This window comes from Rattus norvegicus, chromosome 4 (genome assembly GCF_036323735.1).
Source record: "Rattus norvegicus strain BN/NHsdMcwi chromosome 4, GRCr8, whole genome shotgun sequence".
NCBI classification, from domain to species: Eukaryota; Metazoa; Chordata; class Mammalia; order Rodentia; family Muridae; genus Rattus; species Rattus norvegicus.
The window spans coordinates 31,414,218-31,430,950 of record NC_086022.1 but is presented as its reverse complement, the minus strand read 5'-3'; the positions used below and the strand labels follow the sequence as shown (position 1 = coordinate 31,430,950).

General features: G+C 45.4%; 1 protein-coding gene across 2 annotated transcripts in view; it reads left to right on the top strand.

Annotated features, from left to right (window-relative positions):
* The window catches only part of Tmbim7 (transmembrane BAX inhibitor motif containing 7), a 32,949-nt gene extending 23,369 nt beyond the window's left edge, over positions 1-9,580 (top strand). The window contains exons 7-11 of one of the 2 annotated variants that reach the window (NM_001039612.2): positions 255-292; positions 378-465; positions 3,551-3,640; positions 5,611-5,658; positions 9,275-9,580. In NM_001039612.2, the coding sequence (NP_001034701.2) occupies positions 255-292; positions 378-465; positions 3,551-3,640; positions 5,611-5,658; positions 9,275-9,418 (408 nt within the window). In that variant the 3' untranslated portion in view covers positions 9,419-9,580. The remainder of the gene's footprint in view (positions 1-254; positions 293-377; positions 466-3,550; positions 3,641-5,610; positions 5,659-9,274) is intronic. The other variant, XM_006236047.5, reaches the window with a different exon arrangement.
* Positions 9,581-16,733: the final 7,153 nt, after the last annotated feature.

Here is a 16,733-nt window from a genome sequence, read left to right as displayed (position 1 = left end):
ATAATGAAAGTCGCTGTGGTGTCCTCGGGGAGAGTGTGACATTTACGTGACAGTGAATGGTTACTGGACCAGTTGTCTCCCATAAGCACCCGGTAGCTGTGCTCCCAGGGTTGTGTGCACATCCATGTGTGCTTGCTCCCTAGATGTCGCCCAAGTGCACACAATGACTGGTGCCCTCTTCTGAAGCCTAGGACTCGGCCTCGAGCTTTGCTTGGAGAAACGGGCTGCAGATTTACTGTGAATTTTCTTTTCAGACCATTCTGGAAGGCCTGCTGCTAGGAAGCATGTCCGTGTAAGTCTTTGATATGTATTTTCGTTTTATCGTGTGTGCTTTTCTTTGAACATGTCTGAACAGTAACCACAGTCTCTGGTTCCAGCTTCTACAAAGCAGATGAGATACTGTGGGCCACAGGAGCCACCACTGCGGTGACATTAGTACTCACTTTGTTTGCACTACAAACAAAAGTAGGTATTACTGAAACAAATCTCTATGGTGAGGGAGTTGCTGGCTGTGTCCTGTGTCCCTCCTGACTCATTCAGAAGAGAGAGCCCCTTACTCCCAGGGGTTCCTCCTGGCAGGTTCCTCTTGGGCTAACCACCTTCCCTACCAATATCCACTCCCACCTTGTCCTGACACAAACCAGCTTAACACAGCCAAACTCTGAGGTTTCCTGTGCCCTTGTCCCTTGAGCCCTACAGACGGTCACAGCTGCTCACCCAGTTCCTTTCAGCCCACTTCTGGAAGAGGCTCTTTTACAAACCAACAGCCCTCCTCCTAAAGCTGTGCCATGGAGTGTACCCTGTGTTCCCCTGCTGGGGCCCCAATTCAAACTGGTAGCTTATCTTCACAGTCACTAGGGCTCAGAAGCACTACCGACCTCCAGTATAATTCATAATTATAATTCATAATTGTAATTTATTTTGATGGAATTGTCCCAGGATCTTGTAATGCCAGTCGAGTGGCATTCCACAAAACCCACATCCTTTTGTTTTTGTTTTTGATTTTTAAAACCATGACGCTGGAGTCTCACCAGCCCTAGGACACTTCTGGGGATCTAGTGGGCTCTTTCCAGTGGCTCTTTTATTTATGGTCACCTTGCTTTAGTGAGCTCACCTTAGTTTAATAACTAAAGAGTATTTGCTCAATTGTTTGTCACATCTCATAAGGATGACTGTATACATAAGGACAACTGTATACATAAGGACAACTGTATACATAAGCAGAATTTTAGCCTTTGTTAGTGGTACAAAGAAGGTCCAGCGAGGTAGAGGGATCTGTTAAAACATTCAGTTACATTGTATCAAAAGTAGTGTTCAGGGACTGGGGAGATGCTCAGTCAGAAAGTGACTGCTGTGTCCAAGTTTGATCTCCAGCATCCATGTAAAGACCTTGGTGCGTTGGCATGGGTTTGTAATCACTGCTCTAGAGGGTAGACACTGGAGCACTGGAGTCTCTGGCCAGTTACCTTAGACTGTTTTCTGAGCTCTAGGTCCTAGTGGAGACCTTTTTCAAAACATAAGGAATAACAGCTGAAGTGGACCTGTAGCCTACACACACACACACACACACACACACACACACACACACACACACACACACGCACATGCACCCCTGCCCTGTACCCCAAAGTAGAGCTTCGGCATGATTTAGAATCAGATCAGTGCTTGCCTTCTCAAGTATGGTTCTTGTAGAAGCCAGCTTGCGTGTAAACAGACAAGCCTCCCTTCAGTGAGTGATATACCATAGATTCAGAGCCATTCAACATCTCTAAATGTCAGGATAGTTCTCCCAAGCCCCACAAGTATTTAAATTACTCACAGGTAAGAAATGACCTGAGTTCAGAGAATGGAGCCTTTTGCTGAAAAGCACTGTAAAGACAACCCCTGGTGTATTTGCATTAAAGACTCAGAGACAACTAAACCTTTCGTTTTTTTTTTTTTTTTTTTCTGATGAAGTTATGTGGTGGGCATTTACATAATTCTCTTCCTCTACAAGGCTCCCCAGAACTCCAGAGGAAAGGTAGCTCACACACCGATCCCGAGTTTTCTCATGAACCCTAAACTGTCCCTTAGAGGAAGAAAAAGTAAACAGAATGCCCATTTGGTTTAAATATAACCAGACTTCATCTTCAAATCCGCTTCTTTGAGCTGAGTGGCAGTTTCTTGTAGATTCAATATACTTGGCCTCTTGGGTGCTGCTGGCCTTTTATCTGGAAGAAGTGTGTGGTTTTGTGAGGCCAAAGAGGAACTGGTAGCAGAGAGGCCATTCATTAGCCATTCTGTTCTGAACTATGGTCTCCTGCTTTGGGCTTTCTGAGCGTGTCCTGTTGGTCTCTGAAGCCAAGAGTCTAGCCCAGATGTGACTCAGATTCAGAGTTTGTCCAGAGCTGACAGAGATTTCTCCGGAGTCTTAATGGGGCTGAAGAGACTGCAGGACTAAGAAGGACATCTGGAGAACCAATCCTGTGTGTGCTGGGGACAAAAGGGAAGTGCAAGAGATATCTTGTGTGTTTGGAATTCTTTTTCAGTCTCCTTAGGAAAAACAAAACAAAACAGCCCCAAAATACCTGGGTCACTAATCTTTAAAAAACAAACCCAAGATACACATTAATAATTGACAAAATTAAAAAATAATCGTGAACAGTAATTTTGAAAATATACAATGTACATTTAATGAAAATATTTATAAACAAATATTTGTATACAAATTTGAAAAAGAGATCCCACTAACATAGTAAAATAACTTATTTCTTATTTAAAATGATTTATTTATTTATGTATATGAGTACACTGTAGCTGTCTTCAGACACACCAGAAGAGGGCGTCAGATTCCATTACAGATGGTTGTGAGCCACCATGTGGTTGCTGGGAATTGAACTCAGGACCTCTGGAAGAACAGTTGGTGCTCTTAACCACTGAGCCATTTCTTCAGCCCAAAATAACTTATTTCATTTTCCTAATGTTTTCTGTTTATATGTATTCATTAAATACAAATAATTATGATCATGTTATGCGCACAAATTTATAACTATACAATTTATGTTTTTATTACAGAAAACCAATCTTTCTTTCCTTCCTTCCTTCCTTCCTTCCTTCCTTCCTTTTTCAGCAGAGATTCGAATATTCTAGTCTGGCCTTGGACTTTTCATGACTCTAAACTTCTGATCTTCCTGCCTTCTCCTCCCCAAGTGCTGGGAATACAAATATGTCCCACCACATCTGGCTTCAAGGGAGACATTCTTATAAATACAAAAGTAGAATAAATACAGTGGGTTCTCATGTCTCCTTGACCCAATTTAAAAAATTATCAACCCAGACTCCCAGTATTTTATCTTAACTTCCACCATTTTGTCCTCCTTCCCGAAGCAAATCCAAGGGACTGTGGCAGTTGCATCATTTATGTGGTAATTTTCATTGCTTGGGGCTAAGGCATTTCCATCCTAACAAACGGCCAGGATAAATTGTGCGCAAGGTAGAGAAGGCATCTCTAAACATTTGAGATCCTGCCTAGGCGATAACGGACTCACATGTGGTGTTTCTGTCTCCCCAGTGGGATTTTACCCTGCTAAATGGAATGCTGTTTGTTTTCACCAGTGTGCTAGTGATCTACGGGATTGTCACACTTGTGGTTCGATCATATGTAAGTGACTGCCATTTTGAAACCTTCGAGAAGTACTCAAAATGAGGGAAGTGCTGGCCGTGTCAGCACAGGTACCCTGAGAAGCAGGCACGGTGTTGGGGCTAAGTGTGGAAGGATTCTATTATTATTTTTATTATTATCCGTGGTGATGGGGATTGAATTCAAGGCCTTGAGCTGTCAGGCAAGCGCTTGCACCTCTGAGCCAGCTTTTAGAAAATGTCCTTGAGGTCAAAAACGAATGACAGTGGTGGGCACAGTCCAGCGCCGTGCGCACAATCCAGAGCTGATCGAACACGGGGGATTCAGTGGAGAAGTACCATAGACTGGAATCTAGTAGTTAGCTGTCCATTCCCAGTAGGGTCTTGAGGGGACCCTATCCTCTATGGTAGACAATGTCTTCTGCACCCAGGCGCTGCTTTGTCTGAAGCCGGAGTGAGAGCAAGGCTTCTTTAGCTAAAGGTTCCAATATTGACCCACAGAAGGGGGCTTAGCATCCACCCGGCTTGCTCTCCAGTATGTATTCATTGATGTCTTCCTAAGTATCAGACATGGACCTCGTGTATGTTTTTTACCAAGCTCTCACAACATTCCTGAACAATATTTCTTATTTATTTTATAGATGATCAGATAGGCTCAGAGGATTTTAATTCACTCAGGATCCCCAAGGGGTAAGGGGTAGAGGTAGCAAGCAGGGAGATCAGGTTTGTGTGACTTTTAGGCAGGGTCTACGCCTTCTCCATTGCTTTGTGCACAGTCTGTCTCTGGAGCTGAAATGGTGCCTAAGAACGTCAGATATGGAAACCCTGCCTGGGACCTCGAACTGTTTGACCAAAGTTCCGAGGCCAACTTGTTCAAGTGCCGAACCCAAGCATTTATCTGGCAGCAAGTAGAGTTCTTACACCATCTTTAGACTCGGGACTAGGGGTTCTGTCTGGGATCATTTGGCCAAGTGACTGAGCATGTTTGTTATAACCAGGGAGGTGGCATCTAGACAGAAGGCATTTTCTGTCTCAGTTCCTCTCACAAGCATCTCCCAGCTACAGTCTTACATATGTATGGGCAGAAGATTCTTGTCCCAAGTTGGAGCACAACGCTGACAGCTTTGAGTCCTCTGTGTTCCCAGTGTCCTTCGTGCTCTCCCTTTGGTACTTCAAAGACCATGCTACGACTCAGTCTCTCCTCTCCACCAATAAGCTCTTCTGGGGAGCGCTGCTATCCTCCTTGGGAGCAGCTTTCTCCTCCTTGAGACTTCAAGCTATATTTTTCTCGGATGTTGTATGCTATTCTCCCCTCTTCCCGTGTGAGCTGGACCCTGGGTGTTTAAATATGTCCCATATTTCCTGATCAGGGGAAAATCCCAGTCCAGGTTGGCTTAGGCAAAGGTCCTGAGAGTTTCACGGGTTTGAAAAAGAGCTAGGACTCAGCTCTCCTACCTACATGTCTGGGGCTAGGACGACTAGCCACTTGTACTTGTACAGTAAAAGCCAAGAGACAGGGATGACTGTGTCAGTCATTCCCCAGCTGTTCCACTGCTTGCAGAATGGTTTTTGCTATCTTTCCTCCCCTTCCCCGACTAGGGACTGTATAACCCTTGTGCTTCTAGAAACCCTCTCGCCCAGGGAAGGCAGGTTCTCTAGAAGAGTTATGCAGAAGGGATGGTAAGTGGACCCTATGTAATAGACTGTCCTTGCCCTGCCCTACTGGGTAATTGTGAAGATCAGCACATTTTTTGAGTCTTTACCGGAAAGAAGTGGTAGACATGTGTGTGTGTGTGTGTGTGTGTGTGTGTGTGTGTGCGTGCGCGTGCGTGCACTCGCGTGTGTGATTAGGTTCAGGAAGAGCCAGTTCCTGCAGGCTTGACTATCTTTGGAATGGGTCCTTGTCAGAGGATGAGGACTCACTAAGCACGTCCACCATTCCATGTTGTGTGAAGCTATCTATACCCCCCCCCCCTTTTTCTCCCTGTGCAGTGGCTGCATCTGGTATACTCAGCACTCGGAACACTGCTCTTCTCCATGGTAAGTTCTGGTTTTCCTCCGTGCCGTAGACCATAGTGTATGCTCACAGGGCCTGTGCTGGTCAGTAGAGTTAGACATTATCTAGAACACTCCAGCAACTCACCCAGAATTGCTGCACGTCCTCTCGAATCTATGAAAGCATCCCATTCTGGGGCTGGGGCTGGGGCTGGGGCTGTCCCGAAGAGGAAACTGCTTTCCCAGCATGGAAAGGACCTTGAGTTTGATCCCTGGCACCACACAAACACAAAGAGTAATAATAACAGGGAAAGATCACCTTCCCTGAAAGAATTAATGTTTGAGAAGAGACTGTGTAGAAGCCTCAAAGCTAATCACCACAAGGCGTGGTTTCCTTTGCTTAGAGCACCCACCTTCCCATTTCTTACACCAGGAGCTCCGGAGAGGGCTGGCGCAGGCCCCTGCGGATGCCCCTGGGAAACCCCTTTCTTTCCGTTTAGTCCTATCTCCTGCTGTTCATCTTTTGCAGTTATTGCGAGGTTTTAAAAGTAACCCATGTGGCTATTTTTAAAATTCAAACACTATAGTGGACTGTGAAAAGAGAGGGGAAACTCCCTCTTGCCACTGTTGCTCAGAGGTAAACACACACAGCAGATTGTAGGAGGCCTGCTTGAGTGTAGGAGCCCCAGCCTGCATGGAGCTGGAGAAGGATGTCAGGTGTCTCCTTGGTTACTCTGCCCTAACTTCTTTGAGACAGGGTCTCTCCCTGAACCTGGACCTGGGCTTATGGCCAGTCGGCCCCAACGATTCTCTTCTCTCTGCCCTTGACACGTGTGGCCATGCTTGGCTTTTGTTTGTTTAGTTTGGTTGTTTGTTTGTTTGTTAACATGGGTTCTGAGGATTTGAGCTTACGTCCTAATGCTTTGGCCCACTGAGGCTTCTCAGGCTTCAAAGGAAAAAAAAGTAAAGACAAGGCAGTCTGTAGTACTGGCTGGCCTGAAACTTGCTGTGCAGACCATTTTAGCCTCAGACTCAGAAATCCGCCTGCTTCTGCCTGAGTGTCCAGATTAAGGGTGTGTGCCACATCCCATGCCAAATTCTTTAACAGTCATGAAAAATCTATGCATGAGATTAAGTGTGCGCATTTGATTTTCTTGCCTCTCCTGTTATCCGGGAACTGATTTGTGCCCATCTCTTCTTTCTTCTGTGAGCTCAGCCTGTACAGGTCTGTTTTAGGCACAGTTCAATTCCCACAAAAGTAGGTTGATTCAGGAAGAATAAAAATTCTTGTAGATTTAGACAGGCCACTCAATACCAAAAAGTGGAGGAGGAAGACATGTGTGTGTTTGTGTGTGTGTGTGTGTGTGTGTGTGTGTGAGTGAGGGGGAGAGAGAACACACGCATGTGCACGTGGGCATGCGTGTGTTTATGCATATGTGCACATGTGAGTGTGTGTACATGTGTGTATGTGAGTGTGTATATGTGTATGCAAGTACGTGCATGTTTATGTATGCATATGTGAGTGTGTAAATGTGTGTGCGTATATGAATATATGTACATTTGTGTATGAGTATATGTACATGTGTGTGTATGTATGAAAGAGTGTGTGTGTGTGTGTGTGTGTGTGTGTGTGTACATCTGTGTGTTGGAATCCTGGCTGGAGCTTGGCTGTGTCTTAGATGGTATTCAGAGCCTTTGTTTCCTTGGACAAGACAAGACACAACTGGATCCCTGTTCATCTTCCTCTCCCATTTTCCTGCTGGCCCTTGGACACACTTTCAATCACCTGATCAAACTGTGAAATGAGGGAGACATTATCTATCTTATGAGGTTACTAAAATTAATTCTGGGATCTTTTGGAGGAAAAGTCCTTGTTCCCTCAGTCAGGGCTCCAGAGTGAGAGAAGGGTGTTCAAGGTGCTGAAGCCCTTTGTGTGCTCAAACATTCTTCTTTGCTTGGGGTGGAGGTGCTGGAGTTAGACTTGGGGGCAGGACTCAGTCAGCCAGGTAAGGCACACCCCAGCTCATGTTGGATCCCCTCCCGTCACTCATAGTAGCCAGCCCTCGTTTTCTCTGAGGTTAGGTTCAGTCCTGCCTATCCCATGTGAAAGAGATAGGATTCTGTATGAAGCTTTGCACTAACTTGCATCTGTACCTCCCTTCTGCTTGGACTCTTACCATTTGAAACCTGCATGGGAATCAGCAGCCAGGGACAGTGGATATCTGAGCTTCTTGGGACAGGTTTCACAAAGCGAATGCCATTCTGAAATAGGTTATTTTATTTTTTTAAATATGTAAGACTTCAATATTCATATGTCATGCCAGTCTTTGTGTGTCTGGCTGGGCTCTGAGTCTAGTCTGCACCTGAGAGGCTCAGAGGCCATTGTTCTTTCCTTCCTCCCATGATCCTCCTGCAGCTCAGATCTCCATCTTGTACCAGGCTTGAGGGTGAGAGAGGGTTCTGACATTTTCATGCCCATATGTAGGACTTTGTAGTCTTATCTATTGCAGCTGAGGTGAGAGATGCCACGGGGAAGGGTCACCACCTTCACTGTCCGTCTCAGGCATATGGATGTCAAGGTTTGCTATCATCCCCAAGCAAGGGGACGGGGAGGCCACGGTTACAGGGCACCTGGTAGTGATATATCCCTCTTGCCCATATGGTCCACATTATTGACAAAAGACACAAAGGTCTTAGAAAGGCACAATACAACAAATACATAGGCGAATGCCAGCAGCAAACCACTGAAGTGAGAATAGGACCCCATTGAAGGAATCAGAGAAAGAACTGGAAGAGCTCGAAGGGGCTCGAGACCCCATGTGAACAACAATGCCAACCAACCAGAGCTTCCAGGGACTAAGCCACTACCCAGAGACTATACATGGACTGACCCTGGGCTCCAACCTCATAGGTAGCAATGAATAGCCTAGTAAGAGCACCAGTGGAAGGGGAAGCCCTTGGTCCTGCCAAGGCTGAACCCCCAGTGAACGTGATTTTTGGGGGGAGGGCGGTAATGGGGGGAGGGTGGAGAGGGGGACACCCATAGAGAAGGGAAGGGTTAGGGGGATGTTGGCCTGGAAACCGGGAAAGGGAATAACAATTGAAATGTAAATAAGAAATACCCAAGTTAATAAAGATGGAGAAAAAACAAAAAGAAAGGCACAAAGGACTTGGAAGGCAAAGGAAGCTTACAGAGTTGGTTGTGTGGGCTTCAGGAGGATGAGATACTTTGGTTCATGGAGAGCAAACTAGGACGACTTCATCAAGGACTGAAGCTCTAATTGTACTCAGTGACAACTGATCCGAATCTTTTTTACTTCTCCCCACTTTTCTTTCTCCCTTATCCCCCGATTTTGAGACCGAGATTCGTCTACCCCAGGTTAACCAAGAACTTAGGTAGTTGATGATGACCTTGACCTTCTGACCTTCCTGTCTCCATCTCCAGGGTGCGAGAATTTCGGGCATGTGCTGCCACCCCATCTGTGTGATGTTGGGGCTGAACCCCAGGGTTTTGTGTGGCATAAAAGTGCTCTACCAACACAGTTCTATCCCCAGCCCGCTCCATTGTTTTTAATGATAAAATAACTGTCTCCAGATGACATAGGACATTTACCTGGTAGATGTGAACAGACTATAGAGATGATTCTTCTTTCTCTTCAAGTACCTGGTGATGGACGTGCAGATGATGGTGGGGGGGCGCTACCACTATGAGATAGACCCCGAAGAGTACATTTTTGCTGCTCTGAACATCTACGTGGACATCATCAACCTTTTCATTTTCATTTTGGACCTGATTGGGCGATAGCTGATGGCTGAAGCTGGCTAAGCCTCAGAAGAGGAAAGGTGGGGCACCCGTGGCATGGCTACCAGGCTCAGGCGTGCGGTGGTGACCATTCATGGGCCCTTTGAATAGTCACTCATTTACCAATTGATCTGTCTATTTATGTCAATAAAAGCTAAGAATGTAGGAGATGGTAGTGTTATAATTTTGTCGCCCTTGTCATATGGCAAAACCTTATTCATATCGAAAGGTTTCAGATTCATATAAATTCAGAAAATGAGTATTCTAATAAAAAAATGGACATACGTTTAGAAGGTCCCCACTGCTTTGTTGAAGCTCTCCAGGCACAATTTAAAGCTGTAAACACCAGCTCTACATAAATAAAGCTGACTGTAGAAAACCCCCAACACTTGATTTGGACATCATGTGGGGGTAGTTTAGCATGTGACCGTTTTCTTTAACAGTAGGACAACCCAAAATGTTCTCTTTCCCCTACTTTCCACAGACAGACCAGGGAGGATACTTTCTACTAGGTAAGGAGGTAAGAGGCTTGGGACAGGAGGGTGGGCAGCTGCAGGCCCCCAGTAAGCCTGTACCTCTGTGCTTGCCTCAGGGACCACCTTCGAGTGTTGGGGACAACCTCTACTTTGAAGCCGTAAAACACCTTAAACTTCTTCTTTAATTGTGATAAGACCTAGGCCACAACTCCATTTCAGCAATTTTGGTTACAGTTAAGCAGGGTTGCCTATACTATCGTGAAAACGATCTCTGCAATGCTTTGAGCTTGAAAACTGAAACTTTACGTCTGCTATATGTGTTAGGATTCTTTAGAAACAGAACTTATAGGATGAATCTATCTATCTATCTATCTATCTATCTATCTATCTATCTATCTATCTATCTATCCATTCATCCATCTATCCATTCATCCATCCATGTATGTATGTAATCTATCCATCCATCATCTATGTATCTATCATGTATGTATGTATGTATGTATGTATGTATGTATGTGTGTATCTATCTATCTATCTATCTATCTATCTATCTATCTACCTTATCATCAATCTATATCTGGATGGCTTAAAAGCTGTAGTCCAAGCTAGTCCAAAAATAGCATTTACAATCCAAAACTCCAGTAGTTTTTCATTCCACAAAGCTGGATGCTTCAGCTGGTCTTCAGTATATGTTAGACTCCCGAAGAAGTAGGCTGTAATTCCTGCCAGTGGAGGAATGGACTTGCCTGTGGGAACGAGCAGGCAAAGAGTGAAAGCTCCCTTCTTCCCTGTCCTTTACATGGGCTGCTAGCAGAAGGTGTGGCCCAGATTAAAGGTGGGTCCTCCTCCAGGCTGCTGCCATCTAATCGGTACTGTCACTGTGTCTCCAAAAGGCCATTTAATCTACCAGACCAGCTGCTTCAGGATGGTGGTAAAAATGGTAAGTCCCGTAAATCCATGATTGTGGGCCCACTGTTGGAGATCTCTGGCTGGGAAGTGAGGTCCTTGGTCAGAAGCAATACTGTGTGGAATACCATGATGGTGGATAAGAAATTCTGTTAAGTCTATGGACAATAGTTTTGGCAGAAACTTGCATTCAGGAAAGGCAAATCCATAACCAGAATAAGTATCTACTCCAGAAAGGATAAAGTGTTGTCTTTTCTACAGAGGAAGTGGTCCAATGTAGTAAAGTTGCTACCATGTCCCTGACTGGCCAACTTGGGAAGTGGTACCACATCTAGGGCTCAGTGTTAGTCTCTGCTATTGGTAGATCTAGCACTCAGAAGCCTTAGTGGTTAGCAGTCCATGTTGTTTGGACATGGAGCACAGCAGCTCATGAATAACCTCCCACCATGGCCACTTTATTTACGGGCCCACTGCATAATGACAGGACTGGCTGAGGAAAGATGCTGAGTGTCCACAGAATCATATCTACTTGATCATTGAACTTCCCCTCTGCTGAAGGTCACCCTTTGATGAACATTTGTGTGGGACACAAGAACCTTCATATATTTTGTCCATTTGTAGAAATCTAGTCACATACTTCTTCCCCAGATGTCTTTCATATCAATGTTCCAATCGTGCTTTTTCCAAGTCCCTGGACATCCTGTAGGTACATTAGGCCATGGCCCATGAAACTGAACACTTGCACATCTGGCCATTTTTTCCTTCCAAACAAAAATGCATGACCATGCATACTGCCCACTGTGGTGGCATCTTTCAGAGTTGTCCCAGAAAAGGGTTGTAATTCTCCATCTTTCCGCCTCCCGACGCTGCCTGAATAATGTATGGAATCATCAGTAAAGTAGGCACTAATCTTCACATTGTCAGTCAACTGATGTTGGCACATCTCAAGAGGTGACAGGAACATGCCTGGCAGCAGATGGCATTGGAACAGGAGTAGAAACCATAGGCATCTAGGCAACTTCTTCACGTAACTTGGTGTGCCTTCATGACTTTCTCAGGTTCAATCACATGTATCGTTTCCACTTGATAACAGATTGCTGCTGTGCATAGCCTACTTTATAGATTTAGTGGGTCAGATAAACACCCAGCTCAGGTTGCATGGTCACTTAGCGTTCCGTTGTCAGATGTTCAGTTCCCACCAAGGCTCACTAGTAGCAGGCTAAGAACTGAGTCTTAAAAGGAGAATAGCTGTCTTCAGGGATGCTCCAAAATCCCAAAGGTCTCTTTTATAATTCATCTGCCAGAGGCTCCAAACTGCATCTCTATCTGCCGCTGACACCGCAGGCACCATTGAGTCTGCTGGATCACATGGTCCAACTGGTAGAGCAGCCTGCACAGCAGCCTGGACCTGTGGAAGAGCACAGCCCTCTGTTTCAGGCCCCACACAAAACTAGCAGCTTTCTGGGTCACTTCGCATAAAGGCAGGAGTGACACACCCAAGAGAGGAATGTTATGACTTTTGAGTCCAAACTAAACATTGTGCTTCTCTCGATGTGGGGAGGGGCCAGGTGTGATAACTTACCTTTCACCTTCGAAGGAATATCTCTGCATGTCCCACACCACTGGAACCCTAAGAATTTCACTGCTGTAGAGGGCCCTAGAGACCCCTTGGATTTTGGTTGGATTTATTTTCCATCCTCTGATGCTCATCTGGGTTGCCACAGTGGTTTCTATCTCCTGCTCACTTGGTTCAATCATCATAATATCTAAGTAGTGAACCAATGTGATATTCTGTGGAAGAGATGGACAAGGTCTCTTCAAACTATAACACCGGACAGAAGAGTTAATATGTCCCTTGAGGGATGTATATTAACCGTAAAGGTATAATGCTGGCTTTGCCAACTAAATGCAAAATCTGCCCAGCAGTCTTTAAGGATAGGTACTGAGAAAAAAGGCATTTGCCAGATCAATGGCTGTATACCATGCACCTGCCAGATCAATGGCTGTATACCATGCACCAGGAGATGTGTTAATCTGCTCAAGCAAGGATACCACGTCTTGTATAATTGCTGTAACTGGAGTCACTCCTTGACTGAATTTTCAGATATCATGTGTCATTCTCCACAGATGGATATCTGTCTTCTGCACTGGCCAGATGGGAGAGTTAAAGGGAGATGTGGTGGGAACCACACCCCTGCATCTTTCAAGTCCATGATGGGGGCAGTACTTTCTGGAGCTCCTCCAGGGATGTGATGCTGTTTTTGATTCACTATTTTGAGTAGCAGGGGCAACTCTAAAGGTTCCCATTTAGTTTTTCCAGCCATAATAGCCCTCCTCCTATGGGTCAGGGAACAAATGTAAAAACTATGCCAACTTCTAAGTGTGTTTATCCCAATTACACACACTGGAACTAGGGGAATAACCACAGGATGAGTTTAGACACTCACTGGACCTATATGAGTCAGACTTTAGCCAAAACTCCATTTATCACCTGACCTCCATATGACCCATACTTTTGGAGGGACAAAACATTTCTTGGGGTCTTATGGAATTAGGGCCAATTCACAACCAGACCCCTGAAAGTCTGATTGTTTCCTTTTCCCCAGTGTACAGTTACCCTTGTTAAAAGGCTGTAAGTCCCTCTAGGGAAGGACTGGAGAGAGGCTAACAATAAGCTTTTAGGTGTTTTATCAAGGTCTCTCCTCAGAAAAACCTGTCTCCTCACTCAAGGAGTTCTGGGTCTGCAAACTGGCTCAAGTCTGGACATTGGTTCATGGGCTGAGATTCCCTTTTGTCATGATCTAATGGAGCCTTTCCTTTGCTTGAGGAAAAAAAAGATTAAAAAAAAATGCAGTAGTCTCTTTTTCATGCTTGGAAACATCACCATTGGTTAGTTGGTACCAAAGGCCCACACAAGTCATGCCACCATAAAAATCACTTTGCCTTGTGTTGGCCATCAGGTTAGTTCAGTGGTTCTCTACCTCTGGGTTGCAAACCCTTTGGGTGTCAGATGACCTTTGCATAGGAGTCCCCTAAGACCACCAGAAAACAAGTATGTCCAATGGTCTTAGAGATTGAGCCACTGCTCCCCTGTCTCCAGGGGTCTGCCCGCCTGCAGATATGCTACCCAGAAATGAATTAAAGGGTTGCGGCATTAGGAAGGTTAAGAACCACTGGAGTCAGGCCATTATGAACATTGCTTTGTCTATGCCGCACATTACAGTAACTATGGCCATCTCGCCTTTGTTGAGTCAATGCTGCCACCTGGCCCCTGCCACTCTGGGGCCTAGTTAACCTCACTGCATTTAAACCGTCCAGCTGATCAGCAGGGTCTCCAACTCAGGTCTGCCACGTGGAAAAGGCAATTAACAAGGCTCTGCAAATGTGTTGGTCACCATTACAGGCTCAGTGAAGGACATGTCTCCTGGGCCTTCCCATCATGGAAGATGAGATTTTACACAGCAGACACACACTACATGGCAACTTCCCTGAGCCTTAAAAATCCCTAAACAAACACTAAGCCAAGAGACATTGGGCATCTCCAGCTCTTCTTCGGTAGACCATCTTTTGATAAATGCTTCTGTCAACCATTCATACAAACCTCTGACATTGAAAAGAAAAACTGTGTGAGCTTCCATAGCAAGCCTAGAACCTCCACTCAGTGGACCCAGAACAAGTGACTCAACCTGATCCAGTTTCATGTTCTCTCCCCCATTATCCCACACCAACCCATTCCTATTCATATTCCCCTAGATTTCTGCTTGAATGAATTAGCAATCATTGAGCTCTTTTGCAGTGTAGCCCACTTTATTGTAGACTATAATTTCCTTCTCCCCTCTGGGAGCCTTAAGTCTGGTCTAGAGGCAACTATGGGTGGGCCCTGAGGGACATCCGTATTTTCTTGCCTGGTATTTCCTTCAGAGAAAGTCACTGCTAGTTTAGCAGATAATGAAGGATTGCTTTTCTCAGACAAAGGCAATATTTCAGGGGTTGGGGTGGGAGTACATTTGCTGAGGGAGGAGAGACTACTTCCTCAGGTGAGGTAAACCCTGGAGAATCTGCGGGTTCAAAGTTCTCAGCCTCAATGGGTCCTCCCACATATCCTCATCCCAAGGTACAGGATCCCATTCTTTAACAACTGATATCTTTATTTTAGCCACTAACTCCCTCTGAGGCTGTGACTTAAATTCTTGCTGGAATCCAGCCAGTCTTATAACAAGGGTTTTGGTTTGATTTTCTGCAACTTGAACCCTGTGGATGCTGAAAAGAAGATTCTCTTCTAGAGCACAATTCTCACAATTGGTAAACCCAGATAATCAAATGCATCTTCTCCTTAAGTTTGTAAAGACAGTTCAACAATTCCTAACTTTGGGCAGGAATGCTTCGTGTTGGAGCAGATGCCTGGATGGGGAGTTTATGCTCACCAGGAAGGAGAAAAGCAGCAGGTACAGCTAAGACTGGGCTTTTGTTTCTTGACTTTCTGGAAATTGTGGGCACCAGGCAACACACATGACCTCCATCCATCCATCCATCCATCCATCCATCCATCCATCCATCCACACACATATATACATGCAGTCAAAACACTTATGCATATAAAAAATTAGAAATAAACCAACAAAAATAAGTATACTTCTAGCTGACATTCTAATGTGGCTAAGCGAAATCTCACAAGGCTTCTTCCTTAGATGAGAGCTACAAGTAACTAATGGGTGCTGGGAGAGGGAAAATCCCTCTCCTCCAGGAATGAGCCCCCAACAGGTTATCCAGTCCCAAGCAATCAGCCCTGAACACACCTACAGATAACATTAAATGGAGTCAGTGATTGTATTATACAAACATGTGCATCTAAGGATAAAAGTTAAGAGGTCATGAATTGGAGAGTGAGAGGGAGACACGTGGGAGGGGATGGACAGGGTGGGACAGAAATGACAAATTCAATAGTCACCTATAAAATTCTCAACATAAAAAAATCAGTGTATTCAGAGGTTACACCTGGCAGGTGGAGATGTTAGGCTGGGAAAAATCTTCTGGTTCTGACTCATCCTGTCTAAAGCACTGGGTTTCTACAGGGGTCTACGTTTTGTTTCCGTTGGACCACCAGGGAGGCAAGTCCTGTTACTCTCCAGAAAGGGGGACTGACAGTTGTGAAACTAGTGGTGTGGGGTCACCACACATATTCCATTATCCATGACCTGGAGGCCACATTACACTGAATCGCCCACAGGAACCCACCCACTAGGAACCTTTACCTTCCCCATTACAGAACAAGCTCCAGTGTCAGCTACCTGCAGTGTAGCACAAGAATGCCAGGTCACACTGTCCCTCACGGAGGAGGATGCACACCCTGAGTGGGAGAAGAGGCTAGTTGTAGCCCGCTTTCCTGTAGCTCGAGCCTGCGCACTGACGGCTACTCTCTGTGGCTGTAGGCCTAAGAGTGGTTTGCCTGCACCGTCTCCTTATATGTCTAACTGGTAACCTTAAGGATAGAGAACAGCCCTAACTGTCAGCTCTAAGTCTAGTACGATCCTCATGTGGAGGTTTCTCAAGTGCAGTGAGCTTGCTTATGGCTGGGGCCATCTGGGCCTGTGTGTTATGCTTGTGGGGCTGCAGGCATGGAGGACTGACACAAAGCTGCCAGTGTGTACCCTGCAGGCTGAGCGAGCCCTTTGCCTGCACACCCGAGGCTGCAACAGTGCGACTACCATGTAAGGACAAAATGAAGTCCTAGACACGAGAGTTTTGACAGGGGCAACATGATACTGGAGATTTTCTGGAAAAGAAATTAGTAAAGAATTAGGAGTCCAAAGAATGCGACCATGGACGTTTCAGAGTCCTGGTTCAGTAGAGGAAGTTTTCACCTAAGTGGTAGGGATGAAGAGTACGGGGTGAAGGAAACCCGTGGTCCTACCTATTAATGAATACAGGTTAAGCTA